General features: G+C 46.0%; 1 protein-coding gene across 1 annotated transcript in view; it reads left to right on the top strand.

The window, feature by feature from the left end:
* EPHX2 (epoxide hydrolase 2, cytoplasmic) overlaps nucleotides 1-14,339 on the top strand; it is a 67,157-nt gene that overhangs the window by 18,253 nt on the left and 34,565 nt on the right. Inside the window, exons 4-8 of the mRNA XM_005866646.2 lie at nucleotides 717-907; nucleotides 4,570-4,692; nucleotides 8,197-8,277; nucleotides 10,987-11,082; nucleotides 11,615-11,693. Coding sequence (XP_005866708.1) covers nucleotides 717-907; nucleotides 4,570-4,692; nucleotides 8,197-8,277; nucleotides 10,987-11,082; nucleotides 11,615-11,693 — 570 coding nt within the window. The remainder of the gene's footprint in view (nucleotides 1-716; nucleotides 908-4,569; nucleotides 4,693-8,196; nucleotides 8,278-10,986; nucleotides 11,083-11,614; nucleotides 11,694-14,339) is intronic.

Below are 14,339 nucleotides of genomic sequence, written 5' to 3'. Positions count from 1 at the left end.
TAATTAAGTTAATAACAATGTACCTACCTATATAGTTTAAGTTTAAAAAATTTGGCTCTCAAAAGAAATTTCAATCATTGTACTGTTGATATTTGGCTCTATTGACTAATGAGTTGGCCGACCACTGGTCTAAGACATGAGATCATGTTCATTCAATGGCAATTTATTTAATGTCAGAGCCCAAATCTTCATGAGCGTATTTGAAATCATTCCACCCATTTATCAGTAGACTTGCCTGACTGTGGCTAAGCCACCCCATATTTCTCACTCATATCATGTGGGAAGTGTCACACCATCAACTCAGCTGTGTCTCGTCTCCAGTATCTGGGGGTTCTTGCTCCATCTGGTTAGGCAGAGAAAGCCCGGGGGCACTGCTGTCTCTGTTTGCATTTCGAAATGGGAATCAGTCTCTGAAAGCCAAAGCAGGTGTTTTGAAATGCAGTCGAGCAGAGTTTGCAGTAACACAGACTGGAAGGTGTACTGGAGGGACAGTCCGGAGGCAGATGCAGCATCTCCATCTGGGCTTCTGAAAGCCCTTAATATACACAGTGGGCTCACTCTCGTGTCCCCGTGTCAGGAGGTGCTTAAGGGTGAAGATGATTATTTCCCAGTGTCAGGAGATTGATGTAAGTGAGTAGAACCTTACTTGGCTCCAGGCAGAGCTTCTCGGGACAAAGTTCTGTAGCTGGTCCATTCACTGGTGACTTCTTGCTCAGGGTTTACAACCTGCATCCTCACCAACAACTGGCTGGATGACAGCACCCAGAGGAGCAGCCTGGCCCAGCTGATGTGTGAACTGAGACCACACTTTGACTTCCTGATAGAGTCATGTCGGATTGGAATGGCCAAGCCTGACCCTCAGATCTACAAGTTTATGTTGGACACCTTGAAGGCCAGCCCCAATGAGGTACATAGTAGATGCTTCCTTTCACGGGGAAAGAATGTTCTAGAGATATTGCCAAAAAGAGAAATGGAGGAGGAGTGAGCAGGTTGGGGTTATCTGGGGCCTGGCAGGAAGGTTGTAGGTCCAGTGGCAGGTTCCACTTCTCTCAGGCCAGGTCTTCTAAAGGACTTTTTACCCATCTTTTCTAGAAAATTCTACCAAAGATAAGCATCTGACCCCTCTCTGTGGCTTTTTATAGGACTTTGATCAAAATAGGCATTATTGAAAACTTCTAGACCAGTTGCCTCAGTTTACCTGTAAAAACAGGTCAACCCTGAGAGATTTTCCCAAAGCCACAGGCTAGTCAGGGTCACCCCACCTAAGGGTGAACAGGAATGGGCTCCAATATTGCAACAGTCTTCCAAGCACCCCTGCACCCCTTAATTCTTACCTATTCTAAATTACTTTTTGCATTGTATTCCTTTCAAAAAGGTGATTGGACCGAGATTAAATTCCTTTCCCTGACATTTCTGACTCTTTTTTATGGGCCCCACCTCACCCACACCTGATCCAGTGAAACCCTGAGCTCCATCATTGGGAATCCTTATCAGGCTCAATGAAACCAGGAAGGTCTTTCTCTAAAACTTTGCTTCTGCTCTCCTCAGTCCCTGGGTTAAGCATTATAACAATGCTCTAAATTTTTGTATGCACATAAGTAAATGTATTTTCATTTAGGGCTTTGGGGTTGAAGGAGCTGCTTACAAGTCCAGGCTTGCTCTAATCCAAGATTATAAATAAATGCACCCATGCTTTCTTCTACTGTTCTAAGAACCTCTTACTCCTTTATTTTTATTAAAATTTAAACCTTTGATCCATTCAAAATTTATTTTGAAGTAAGATATGGAGTATCTACTTTTCCCCTCAAACTGGTAAAATCCTATCTAATAAAAGAGAAACATGATAATTAGCGTAAGACCGCTACCCTTCCCATTGGCTAATCAGGGCGATATGCAAATTAACTGCCAGCCAAGATGGCGGCCGGCAGCCAGGCAGCTTAAAGCGAACATGAGGCTTGCTTGCTTCAGTGACAGAGGACTCCAACATTCCCCGCCTGCCTTGCCGGCCTCTGAGCTTGCAGTTTGAAACATTGTAACAAATATAGAAGCTAAACAAAACCCCAGAAACCCGCTTTCAGCCAGCCGGGATCTCAGAGCTGGAGTTGATACAGTGTATCGATTATAGAACGCAAACCAACCAGATACCTGCTTTCAGCAGCAGAAGCCTCAGAGCTGGAGCCAGACCTAAAGCTGGCCCAGAATAAAAAAAAGAAAAAGAAAAAAAGGAGCGGTTGGGAGCTTCAGTCACCCGCCAGCCTGAAAACAGCCCTCAGCCCCTCACCCAGACTGGCCAGGCACCCCAGTGGGGACCCCCACCCTGAAGGGTGTGTGACCAGCTGCAAACAGCCATCATCCCCTCATCCAGGCTGGCCAGGCACCCCAGTGGGGACCCCCACCCTGAAGGGTGTGTGACCAGCTGCAAACAGCCATCATCCCCTCATCCAGGCTGGCCAGGCACCCCAGTGGGGACCCCCACCCTGAAGGGGGTGTGACCAGCTGCAAACAGCCATCATCCCCTCATCCAGGCTGGCCAGGCACCCCAGTGGGGACCCCCACCCTGAAGGGGGTGTGACCAGCTGCAAACAGCCATCATCCCCTCATCCAGGCTGGCCAGGCACCCCAGTGGGGACCCCCACCCTGAAGGGGGTGTGACCAGCTGCAAACAGCCATCATCCCCTCATCCAGGCTGGCCAGGCACCCCAGTGGGGACCCCCACCCTGAAGGGGGTGTGACCAGCTGCAAACAGCCATCATCCCCTCATCCAGGCTGGCCAGGCACCCCAGTGGGGACCCCCACCCTGAAGGGGGTGTGACCAGCTGCAAACAGCCATCATCCCCTCATCCAGGCTGGCCAGGCACCCCAGTGGGGACCCCCACCCTGAAGGGGGTGTGACCAGCTGCAAACAGCCATCATCCCCTCATCCAGGCTGGCCAGGCACCCCAGTGGGGACCCCCACCCTGAAGGGGGTGTGACCAGCTGCAAACAGCCATCATCCCCTCATCCAGGCTGGCCAGGCACCCCAGTGGGGACCCCCACCCTGAAGGGGGTGTGACCAGCTGCAAACAGCCATCATCCCCTCATCCAGGCTGGCCAGGCACCCCAGTGGGGACCCCCACCCTGAAGGGGGTGTGACCAGCTGCAAACAGCCATCATCCCCTCATCCAGGCTGGCCAGGCACCCCAGTGGGGACCCCCACCCTGAAGGGGGTGTGACCAGCTGCAAACAGCCATCATCCCCTCATCCAGGCTGGCCAGGCACCCCAGTGGGGACCCCCACCCTGAAGGGGGTGTGACCAGCTGCAAACAGCCATCATCCCCTCATCCAGGCTGGCCAGGCACCCCAGTGGGGACCCCCACCCTGAAGGGGGTGTGACCAGCTGCAAACAGCCATCATCCCCTCATCCAGGCTGGCCAGGCACCCCAGTGGGGACCCCCACCCGCACCGGGCCTCTAGTCCTATATAATAAAAGGCTAATATGCAAATTGACCGAACAGAGGAACGAATAGTCGCTATGACACACACTGACCACCAGAGGGCAGATGTTCAATGCAGGAGCTCCCCCACAGGGGAGCACCGTTCAACCAGAAGCCGGGCCCATGGCTGGTGAGCACATCGGCGGTGGCAGGAGCCTCTCTTGCTTCGGCCTCCGTGGCAGCGCTAAGGACATCCCCTGAGGGGTCCCAGACTGTGAGAGGGTGCAGGCTGGGCTAAGGGACCCGCCCCACCCAGTGCACAAATATTGTGCACCGGGCCTCTAGTAGCTAAATAATCTTTAAATAATCTTTTTCTTCATCGATTAGACATGACACTTTTATTAGAAGCTAAACTGTAATTTGTATTTGGGTCTATTCCTAGACTCTCTTCTATCTCATTGATTATTATTTTTTGGTTAATTTCTTTATTAGTACCAAACTTTACTTTTTAACCTTTTATAGCTTTGTTTTCTTATCTGCATGTATTACAGTTCTTTTCCAGACATACTTTTTTGTCGATTCACATGTGTGATCTTTCTAGATGAATTTTAATGTCATTTTGATAGTTTATATTCTTCCTTAATCTTCTCACAGCTTCAGAATTCAGGCTGAAATCAGTAGGTGTATGTGGGAACACATATATCTGTGTGTTTATGTGACTCTTCTGTAATTAAATGTTTTTAATTTTAAGAGTAAAGTTACATGGAGAGAAAAATCATTCTTTATCTCATTATTGTAAAACTAGTGACCTGTAGCGCGAAAGTACGCGAGACCCCTCCCCCCTGCACCATGGGATTGCCCAAGTCCTGGAGTCCCACCCCACGTGGCTGGTGCACCATGGGATGGCCCCGAGTTCTGGAGTGCCGCCCCAATGCCCCGCCTCTGGGCCACGCAGAGCGGCTGCCGGCCCTGCCCCCGCTGTGCGCACCGCCATCTTGTGACAGTGTTATGGCATGAGGGTCAATTTACATATTGCTTCTTTATTATATAGGATAGTCATTATTTACAAATTAATGTATTTATTTTGGTGTTGTCTCTCATGCATGAAGTTCACTTTGGTTGAAGTGATGCTAGTGTCCATGCTATTTGGATTCAGGTTGTTTTCTTGGATGACATTGGGGCCAATCTGAAGCCAGCCCGTGATTTAGGAATGGTCACCATCCTTGTCCGCGACAGTGACATGGCCCTGCAAGAGCTGGAGAAAGTCACCGGGGTGCAGGTAACTGCACATCTGTGCTGAGTGGGATATCCTGTTTCTTGTCTCTATTTAGGTACATGAGACAAAACAAGTCAGAGGAGAACCACTGTGGAGGCAGTTCATTGCTCCAGGCATGGTTCCCAGGTAGCCCTCCTGGGTGGAAGTTCATTACCCATTGTGCAAGCATCATGGAGTCCTTGAAGAACACCTTGTTGCTTTCTCTGCAGTCAGTGGACAGAGAAATGATGCTCTGAGAGCAAGAATCTGTACTAGTAAGAGGCAGGGGAACCAAGACAAGAGTGGGGCTTTCAAAGCCACCCCTTTTTACTCTTTAGAGTGAATATTGAAAATCTAGCTGCTAGGTCTGCCCCAGTAGGGCTAGGTCTGAACCCAGCTCTTACCTTGTGTGCCAGGTCATGCCGCTGGCACTCGGGTGTAGTTGTTTGGTTCCTCCTGGTTTACGCCCTCATGCCAGTCTGAAGGAAGGCTTTTATGTAAAATCTGTCTCTCACACTGAGGACGGGGTGTCCTTAATCACCCCCTGGGGGCTGCCTGGCCATTAGCCTGCTCTGCCAAAGCTGAGGAACCTTTTGTTCTTTTGACTTTACCTAAGATCACCCATCCCACCAAGTCCAGGAGTGACAGTTACACAAACCTTTAGCATAACGCGGTGCTTTGCTCAGGGTTGTCAGTGTAATGCGAGAGGAGGGAGGAGGGAGCCCATACACTTGATTGTGCTAGATGGATTTCAAAGGCGTCACAACCATTTTCTTAAAGGGAATTGTGTTGTTTCCTCGGGCTACCGCAAAGCAGCACAGACTGGGTTTCTGAAACAACAGTCTCACTAGGAGGCTGCAAGTCCAAGATTGAGGTGTTGGCAAGTTGGTTTCTTCTGAGGCCTCTCTCCTGGCCTTGTGGATGGCTGCTCTCTTGCTGTGTCTTCACACGGTCTTCCCCTGTGTGTTTCCTAATCTCCTCTACTTATAAGGACACCAGTTAAATGGGATTCTTACTCCCCTGGGTCCACCCAGGGACCGCATTCAACCTTAATCACCTCTTTAAAGACCTTCTCTCCAAATACAGTCATATTCTGAGGCCCTGAGGGTTAGGATTTCAACAGAAGGAGACACAATTTAGCTCAGAACAATTGCCTTTTTGTCTTTAACAAATAAATAAAAATGTATAGCTAGTGACTTCATAACCTTAAAGCATCTGGCACAAGCGTATTGAGTCCTTCTACAAGCCTGGAAGTCTCACCCAGCAGAGAAGAAAGTGCCCAGACTTGGGACAGAGCATCCACCTTTTTGTCCCATTTACGAGGTTTGCCCCCTCATCACATCTGAGCCACAGATTCCTGTTTTGTAAAATTGGGAAAGGAAGGCATGTCTCACCCATTTTCTCCTCAGGGGGGTGGGGAAGATACAAGGAAAAATGGAAATCAGTCCCTTTTGAACAGAGACATGCCTCTTATCTCTCAGGAAGGCTGTGGGACTCAGTCATGAACAGGCTTGTAAATTGTACAAACACATGGGAGAACCATTAGAGTAGGAAACCCCCACCCTTTCCACCGGGGAAGCAGTGGGGCATCACTGGTGAGTGACCTAGGAAGCTGGGAACACATCAAAAGAAGGTCCCCAAGGGACACTGGCCATAGTGGTCCATGTCTTGACTCCTCTGGCCAGACAAGGCTCATTGCCATCAGAGGGCACCACACTGCCCACCCCCTGCCCCATCCCCACTGCCATACCCCAGGTCCTCTCTAGACACCACAGAGGTGGAGGGCTCACCCTGTTTCCACCTCTGAGGACACCTATGCAAACTCTCCCATGTTTAAAAGGGAGGTGGATTTCACAGTTTATTTCCCCCATTTTAGAGGTGAGAATACTGCATGGCCGTGGAGTGCTTCTTCCTCAGGTTGCACCTTTGGGACTAAAGATGAGAAATTGAGCAGCAGAAGTCACTAACATGCTGCTCCATTCACGTACATGTATTCATCGTCCTTTGTCATCTCTGTCTCCAGGAAACTGACACCAATAAGTTATAGAAGCCCCAAGGACACTTTGTTCAGGAATTTACCTGAATACTGTAAAAAGATGGGTTATCTGAACCCCAAGGACTCCAGAGGACAGAAAGTGGCATGCAGGCAGAAGACTATCAGCTGAATTGTATCTATATGTTGAAACCCTAAGCCCCAGGACCTCAGAATGTGACTGTACTTATAGATGGAGCCTTTAAATATGTTTATTTCCATTGGTTTTTTTATTTTATAGAGAGAGGAAAGGAGGGGGAGAGAGAGAGACATCAATGTGAAAGAGAAATCTCGATCAGCTGCCTCCTGCATGCCCCACACTGGGGATCAAGCCCACAACCTGGGATGTGTCCTGTGTGGGAATCGAACCGATGACCTTTTGGTGCATGGGATGATCCTCAACCAATGGAGCCACACCAGCCATAGATGGGGTCTTTAAAGAACGAATTAAGGTGAAATGAGGTCATTAGGGTGGACCCTAATCCAATATGGCTCTTATCCTTATAAGAAGAGGAAATTAGGACACAGAGACACACAGAGAGAAGGCCATGTGAGGACACAGCAAGCAGGTAGCCTTCTACAAGCTAAGGAGAGAGGCCTCAGGAGGAACAAACCCTGCCAACACCTTGATTTAGGATTTCTAGCTTTGAAAATAGTGAGAAAATAAATTTCTGTTGATTCAGTCACCCAGTCTATGGTCCATTATTATGGCAACCCTAGCAGACCAACGAAGGCACAGAGAGTTTGGTTTTGGCTGAGTTGGAGGAGAAACCCTTCAACAGAGCCATAGAGCCATACCATGGTGGTACAACTGGCTGTTCTGGGAACTCTGTGTTCCTGGCAGTATTCAACATGAGCCTGGGTGACCCCTTGAGGAACTGCCCTAGAGAAGAATTATACTAAAGCCCAACATCTCAGTGTTTTAGAGCAAGTGGTATTTATTTCTTGCTTATGTAAAAGCAGTTGATGGCAGCCAGGGGCTTGGCTTTGCCCAGCTATTCAAGGATCTGGTTGATGGAGGACCCACCATCTTCCACCTGTGGTTTCCGAGTTCACATCGGACACTCAACTGGGAAATCAGGAAAAGAGACGTAGAGGATCAGGTGGGGATTTTCATGGGCAAGGCCGACAGGCCATACTCTTCTGTCTGCATTTCATCCGTCAGAACTCAGCCAAGGGCCTCCACGAAACTGAAAGGAAGAAGAAATGACGTCCAGTTGTGCTCTAATCAAACAGAGGCAGTCTGAATCCTGGCTTTGGCATTTTCTCAGATGGCAAATTTAGGTTCATTTCTTATCACTCTGAATCTCAGTGTTCACAGCTTTATAATGAGATGGTGGTGCCGCAGGAGAGGAAGATGGGTGGTCAGTCCCTGATGGAGGCTGTGGGAGGTGAGCTCGCTGGAGTTTTGGAAACTCACTCTGAGAACCCCTCATGGAAGGAAGCAGAAGACACCTCTCTCACTGTACCTCTCACTGTGTACCTTCTACTTGCAGCTTCTCAAAACAGAAGTCGCAGCCCCTCTCCCAATCCCATGCCATCCAAATGACATGAGCCATGGTTATGTGCCAATCAAGGTAAGTGAGCACTCTCCCTCCGTCAGCTGAGTACTCTAACTGGGTCTCCTAAAATGACTCACAGAGACATTTGTTCAATATCAAGGGTAGTTGAATAGCCATTGTTTATAGGGAAATCATATCTCCCACAAGCATAATTTCTCAAAAATCAATAGAAGACACGGACCATATGCAGGCAGCAGCCATAAATGCGGGCAGAGGGGTGCAGCCGACATGGTAAAGTGGGCATTACAGGATGGGTAGGAGTTGAGTGTAAGAAAGTAGTACTGGAAGCTACGGGTCAGAGTCAGTGTAGCCCCTCCTATGAACATTTTATAAGGTCGCTTCAGACCTCATCTCTATATTGATGAAGAGTGAGGGGCTCATTGCCTGGGGCTGGGGTCTGGGCTGTAACCTTGTATCTTCAACCCCATGGACAGACTTATTTTTGTCATCCTCTTGATGCATATCCCACCACTTGCGATAGATTCCTCATTTTGCCTTGAAGAAGGGTGTTCAGAACTGTTTTTACTGCCCCTGCCACCGCCCAGACTCAAGAGCTGGAGCAGTGACCTCTGGGGAGCCCCAGCTGAGCCCAGGCGCAGAGGGTGCTGTTGTATGCATCTCCCTGGATGCTAATGCAACCCAAACTGGGTTGTAATAGATCTTTCCCGTTTTCCAGCTTTAAGGCAATTTTGTTAACATGTCATTTAAAGGATGGGAAAGCACTTTTGCTGAGCTACTCAGCTGAGTCAAATACAAAGCAGCAAAATGGGCCTTTAGTTAGGATCCATTTAGAACAGAGGCTGATGAGGATCGTTTGAGTGGACTTCAGCACTATAACATTTTTCAATATAAGGAGTATGAAGTTTAAAGTTAAATTCCCTCCCTTTACCAAGTACTAAAGGCACGGTTGTGAAACATATTCTTTTAAAAAAATTTTTTATTGACGAGAGCAGTGATGGCGAACCTATGACACGCGTGTCAGAGGTGACACGAGAACTCATTTTTTTGGTTGATTTTTCTTTGTTAAATGGCATTTAAATATATAAAATAAATATCAAAAATATAAATCTTTGTTTTACTATGGTTGCAAATATCAAAAAATTTCTATATGTGACACGGCACCAGAGTTAAGTTAGGGTTTTTCAAAATACTGATACGCAGAGCTCAAAAGGTTCGCCATCACTGGACTAGAGGCCCAGTGCACAAATTTGTGCACTGGTGGGGTCCAGTGGCCATCGGGGGCAGGCTGGCTGGGCAAAGGGCTGTGGGTGGTTTGTCAGCCGGCCCCACCCTTGATCGGGATGGGGGTGCCCGCTCCTGGGTAGGGCCAGCCGGCTGGGGCGAGGGACTACAGGCATACTCGATTGTTCTGCTTCAGTTGATTTGCATATTACCCTTTATTATATAGGATTTGAGAGAGGGAGAGAGAGAAACACTGATTTGTTGTTCCAATTATTTATGCATTCATTGGTTGATTCTTATATATGCCCTGACCACAACCCACAACCTTGGTATATAGGGACAATGCTCTAACTAACTGAGCTACCCGGCTAAGGCAGTGGAACATATTCTGATAAAAAGATTGTAGTTCAGGAATGGGTTTGTGAAAAGTTGGCCTAATGTTTTCTTGAGCAAAATAGCTTGTTGGGAATCATGACCCAAACTTCCAGTTTGGAACACCAGCTTGGAGAAATCTGGGATGCAGCTAGATGGAATTGTCCTGAATGAATTTCTATAATGTGAAGATTATTTTTCTCATTCATTTCCATTAATAAGTTGGAGATATGTACATTTGGGAAAGATAGGCTATATTTTGACTATATTTTGAATTGCTTTGGTTGATTAGACCCCACTGTACTAGTCAGAGGAGGCCTAGCACTGTCCCAAACAACCCAGCTTTCAGTGGCTGAATACCAGGTCTGCTTCTTGTACAGCACAGTCCAGTGTGGGTGAGGAGTGGGTTCTCTCCATGCAGTCATTCAAGCACCCAGGCCCTTCCTTCTGCTGGTTCCACCTTCCTCAAGGCCCAATCCATTCAGGTTCAGACAGAAAAAGAGAGGAAGGACCAAGCACGGGAGGGCCTGGATGTAGCACACATTTCTTTCGCTCATATGCCATTGGCCAGAACTCAGTCACATGGCCATACCCACTGCAAAGACGTGGGGGGAGAGCTGGAAAATGCCACCATGTGCCAGGAGAAGAGCACCGATATTGAGCCCTAGCAGCTGCTGCCACACCCATGTAGCCCAGAAAGGACTAGAAGTTTGTAGTGAACTTGAAAAAAATTCATATTCAAGATACAAACAGCTTTTAACCAAATAATCCTGGTATTCTGCATGTTAGCATGAAGATTACACTCTGCACAAAACTGATCCCCAGTTTTAAATATTGAAAACATGACAAACCACACCAGAGACTCCAATAGTATAAGGGCCTTTTAAGGAAGATGCAAAGTTCTTTTGGTTTTGGGTTTTTCTCCCCCATTGTAATCTTCTTTTCAAGCTTCTTATATAAGTTACAGTGAAAGCCACCTGCTTTTATTGCACAGTTTGGCGAGTTGTCCCTTTTCAGACAACTTTCAGCATTGGGGTCTTAGGCTGAGAAATCTTGTCCAAACAAGATCTGGATATATGCTGAAATGGCCTGGATGGTCTGCCGAAGCGGGGTCTAGTTCTGGCTGGCCTGGTGGTGTGGTGACTTCCTGCTCACCTCTCTTTTCCACAGCCCGGGGTGCATCTGCATTTCGTGGAGCTGGGCTCTGGCCCTGCTGTGTGCCTCTGCCATGGATTTCCTGAGAGCTGGTTCTCTTGGAGGTACCAGGTAAGGAAAACTGGGTAAAGGTACCCCAGTCAGGCGAGGCAAGGAGAAAGCCTCATGGTGTGCCCCAGCCCGAACGTCATTAAGAAGCGAAACCTTACAGTGGAGCATTGTTGCCAAAGTATGGCTGTGATACCGCAGAAATGTTGGGGCTGGAGATTGCTCCAGACCTCAGAGCTGTGTTAGTCCATATACCACCTTTACAGAGTAAAGAAGAAAAAGCAGACTTCTTCAAGACACTTTATGCCATCTCCTGGAAGTCTTTGTAATGATTATAGAAATATACAAGGTCTTTGTTAGGAAAGGTGCTCCCTTAGATGCGGCATTAGATGCAGTGCACAAACCCTACCACCAGTGGTCCATGGCAGCCCTATCCAGGTGGGCTCGTTCCAGCTCCATGGAGATACCTGGTAATGTCAGGTGGCGCTTTGGATTGAGCCATTTACAAGACCATGGGGATAGAGGAAGCAAAGAGGGAGTGTCAGCCAAACACTATAAGACTACCCTGTATGTACCTGAGTTGTTTGTTTTCTAGATCCCAGCTCTGGTCCAGGCGGGTTTCCGGGTACTAGCTATGGACATGAAAGGCTATGGAGACTCATCTGCTCCTGATGGTGGGTTAGCTGTTGGTCATGCCTTCTGACTGTTCAAGCTCTCCACTGCACTGTCTTCCTCTGGTCCCAGGTCAGAGCAGGTAGTCCTTTAAGGGTGCCTGACTTTGTGCCTCCCCCTCCTGCAGTGTCCTCGGTCTATGCGGTTCGGGTCCCAGATGTCCTTGCTCCTCTTACTCTGGATGAATATGAGAAGCCCAATAGCCTGTGTCCTGAGGGTGTCTCATGCTGGTTGGTGGGGATGTAGAGTGTGCGATGGACCATCCAGCTCCAGAACATTTTCATCCTGCAGAACTGGGACTCTGTACCCATTAAATAATAACTCTTCATTCCTCCTTCCCCCAGTCCCTTGCAACAACTCTTTTGCTTTCTGTCTCTATGAAGTTGACTACACTAGGGGCCTCATATAAGTGGATCAAACAGTATTTATCCTTTTGTGAATCGCTCATTTCACTTATGATAATGTATTCAAGCTTCATTCATGTTGCATCACAATTTCCAATTTCCTTTTTAAGGCTGAATAATATTCCATTGAATGGATATACCACATTTGTTTATCTGTTCATCCATCAATGGACACTTGGGTTCCACCTTTTGACTATTATGAATAATGCTGGTTTGAACATGGGTGTGCAAATATCTGTTTGAGTCCCTCTTTTCAATTCTTTGGGTTATATATCCAGAAGTCAAATTGCTAGGTCATAGGTAATTTATAGGCCTCATTCTTAACCCAGCACTTATGGATCCCAGTGGAAGTCTATCCAAGGATGGGTATCAGGGAGCCTGTGAGCCCCTGAGACCACATGTGGGTTTATGAGCATTTTTCATTGTTTTGATCAGCTTCAGAGGGGTCTTCAGCCCAAAACTGTTTAAGAACCCTAGGTATGGAAGCAGGAACCTGAAACAGCCAGGTTTGCAGCAAAACTCCTGGTCCCTTTATCAGCTATGCTGTTAGCAGTGTTGGCTTGGTAAGCCAACCCAGCTGTTTAAAACCCTTTTTTTGAGCTGCTTCCCCCAATTTAAATTAAATTATTCCCCTAGATAAAATGTCTATTCATCTATATTGCAATCTTCCCTGAATCCCCTAGGCATAACTTAGTAATATAATTTATCATTCAATCTAGAACACTATTAAAAGTAAAAGAAATACACTATTAATAATAACACATATAAACTGAAACTGGGACTTATGTTCATACCTGAATTATAACTAATTTTTAAAAATAAAACCATAATTTACACATTAACTATTGTTGAATATTTTGTATAACATGAATTCTAAAGCCAAATATAATAATTTGGAATACAGACACACCCAGTTCAAATGTTTTGTGTATAAATTTTATATAATTTGTTATAGGTTTTAAGTAACAAATTATTTTCCCTAAAATTTTGACGCTTTTGTCCCACTACTTTCTAGTTTCCCTGTTGCTACTGAGAAATCCCATGCCATTCTGACCAATAAGCCTTTCTGTGTGACCATTTATTTTTTCTTCCTTACTCTTGACACTTTAGGGTCTTTTCTTTATCTGTTTGTTCTAAAATGGTCTGATATTGTGCTATGATATAGGTGTGTTTTTTTTTTCATATACTTTGCTGGATACATTTATCTTTCAGTTCTTGGAAAATTTTGAATCATTTATTTGGTAATTTTTCTTCCTTTTTCTTTTTCCTTTCTGGAATTGCTAATATTGTTAAAATACTCATACTACTCAAAACAATCTACAGATTCAATGCAATCTCTATCACAATCCCAATAGCATTTTTTACAGAAAAAGAAAACACAATCCTGCAATTCATGTGGCTCCACAAAAGACCAATAGTCAAATCAATCAGAGAGAACAAAACTGGAGGACTCACACATCCTGAGTTAAAAATATATTAAATCTACAGTAATCAAAACTGTATGGTACTGGCATAAAGACAGATACACAGACCAATGGAACAGAATATAGAGCCCAGAAATAAAGCCACCCATATACGGTCAACTGCTCTTCAACATGAGTGCCAAAAACACGCAATAGGGAAAGGATAGTCTCCTCAACAAATAGCGTTGGGAAAACAAAATATTCACATATAAAATAATGAAGTTGGACCCTTATCTTATACCTTACCTTACAAAAAAAAATCAACCCTCCTGGCCAGCATTGCTCAGTAGTTGAGCATCAACCTATGAACCAGGAAGTCACAGTTCGATTTCGGTCGGGGCACATCCCAGTGTGGAGCTTGCAGGAGGCAGCTGATCAATGATTCTCTCTCATCATTGACATTTCTATCTCTCTTCTTCTCCCTTCCTCTCTGAAATCAATAAAAATATATATTTTAAAAATTCAACTCAAAATGGAATAAAATTTAAAAGTAAGACTTGAAACTAAACCTTCTAGCAGAAAACATAGGGGAAAAGCTTCTCAGTAATGATTTCATGGATGTGACACCAAAAGCACAGGCAACAAAAACAAAAGTAAGAAAGTAGACTGCTTCAATCTAAGAATTTAATAAGATTTATTTATTTATTTATTTATTTATTTATTTATTTTTGGCAAACAGGCCCTTTTAGTTTGTTGGTAATTTTTAATCATGCAAATTATATGTATATACTAGAGGCCTGGTGCACAAAAATTTGTGCACTGGGGGGGGGCCCTCAACCCC

Source organism: Myotis brandtii, unplaced genomic scaffold (assembly GCF_000412655.1).
Source record: "Myotis brandtii unplaced genomic scaffold, ASM41265v1 scaffold236, whole genome shotgun sequence".
NCBI lineage: Eukaryota > Metazoa > Chordata > Mammalia > Chiroptera > Vespertilionidae > Myotis > Myotis brandtii.
The sequence above is the reverse complement of the archived record's forward strand: the minus strand, read 5'-3'. Positions and strand labels throughout refer to the sequence as shown.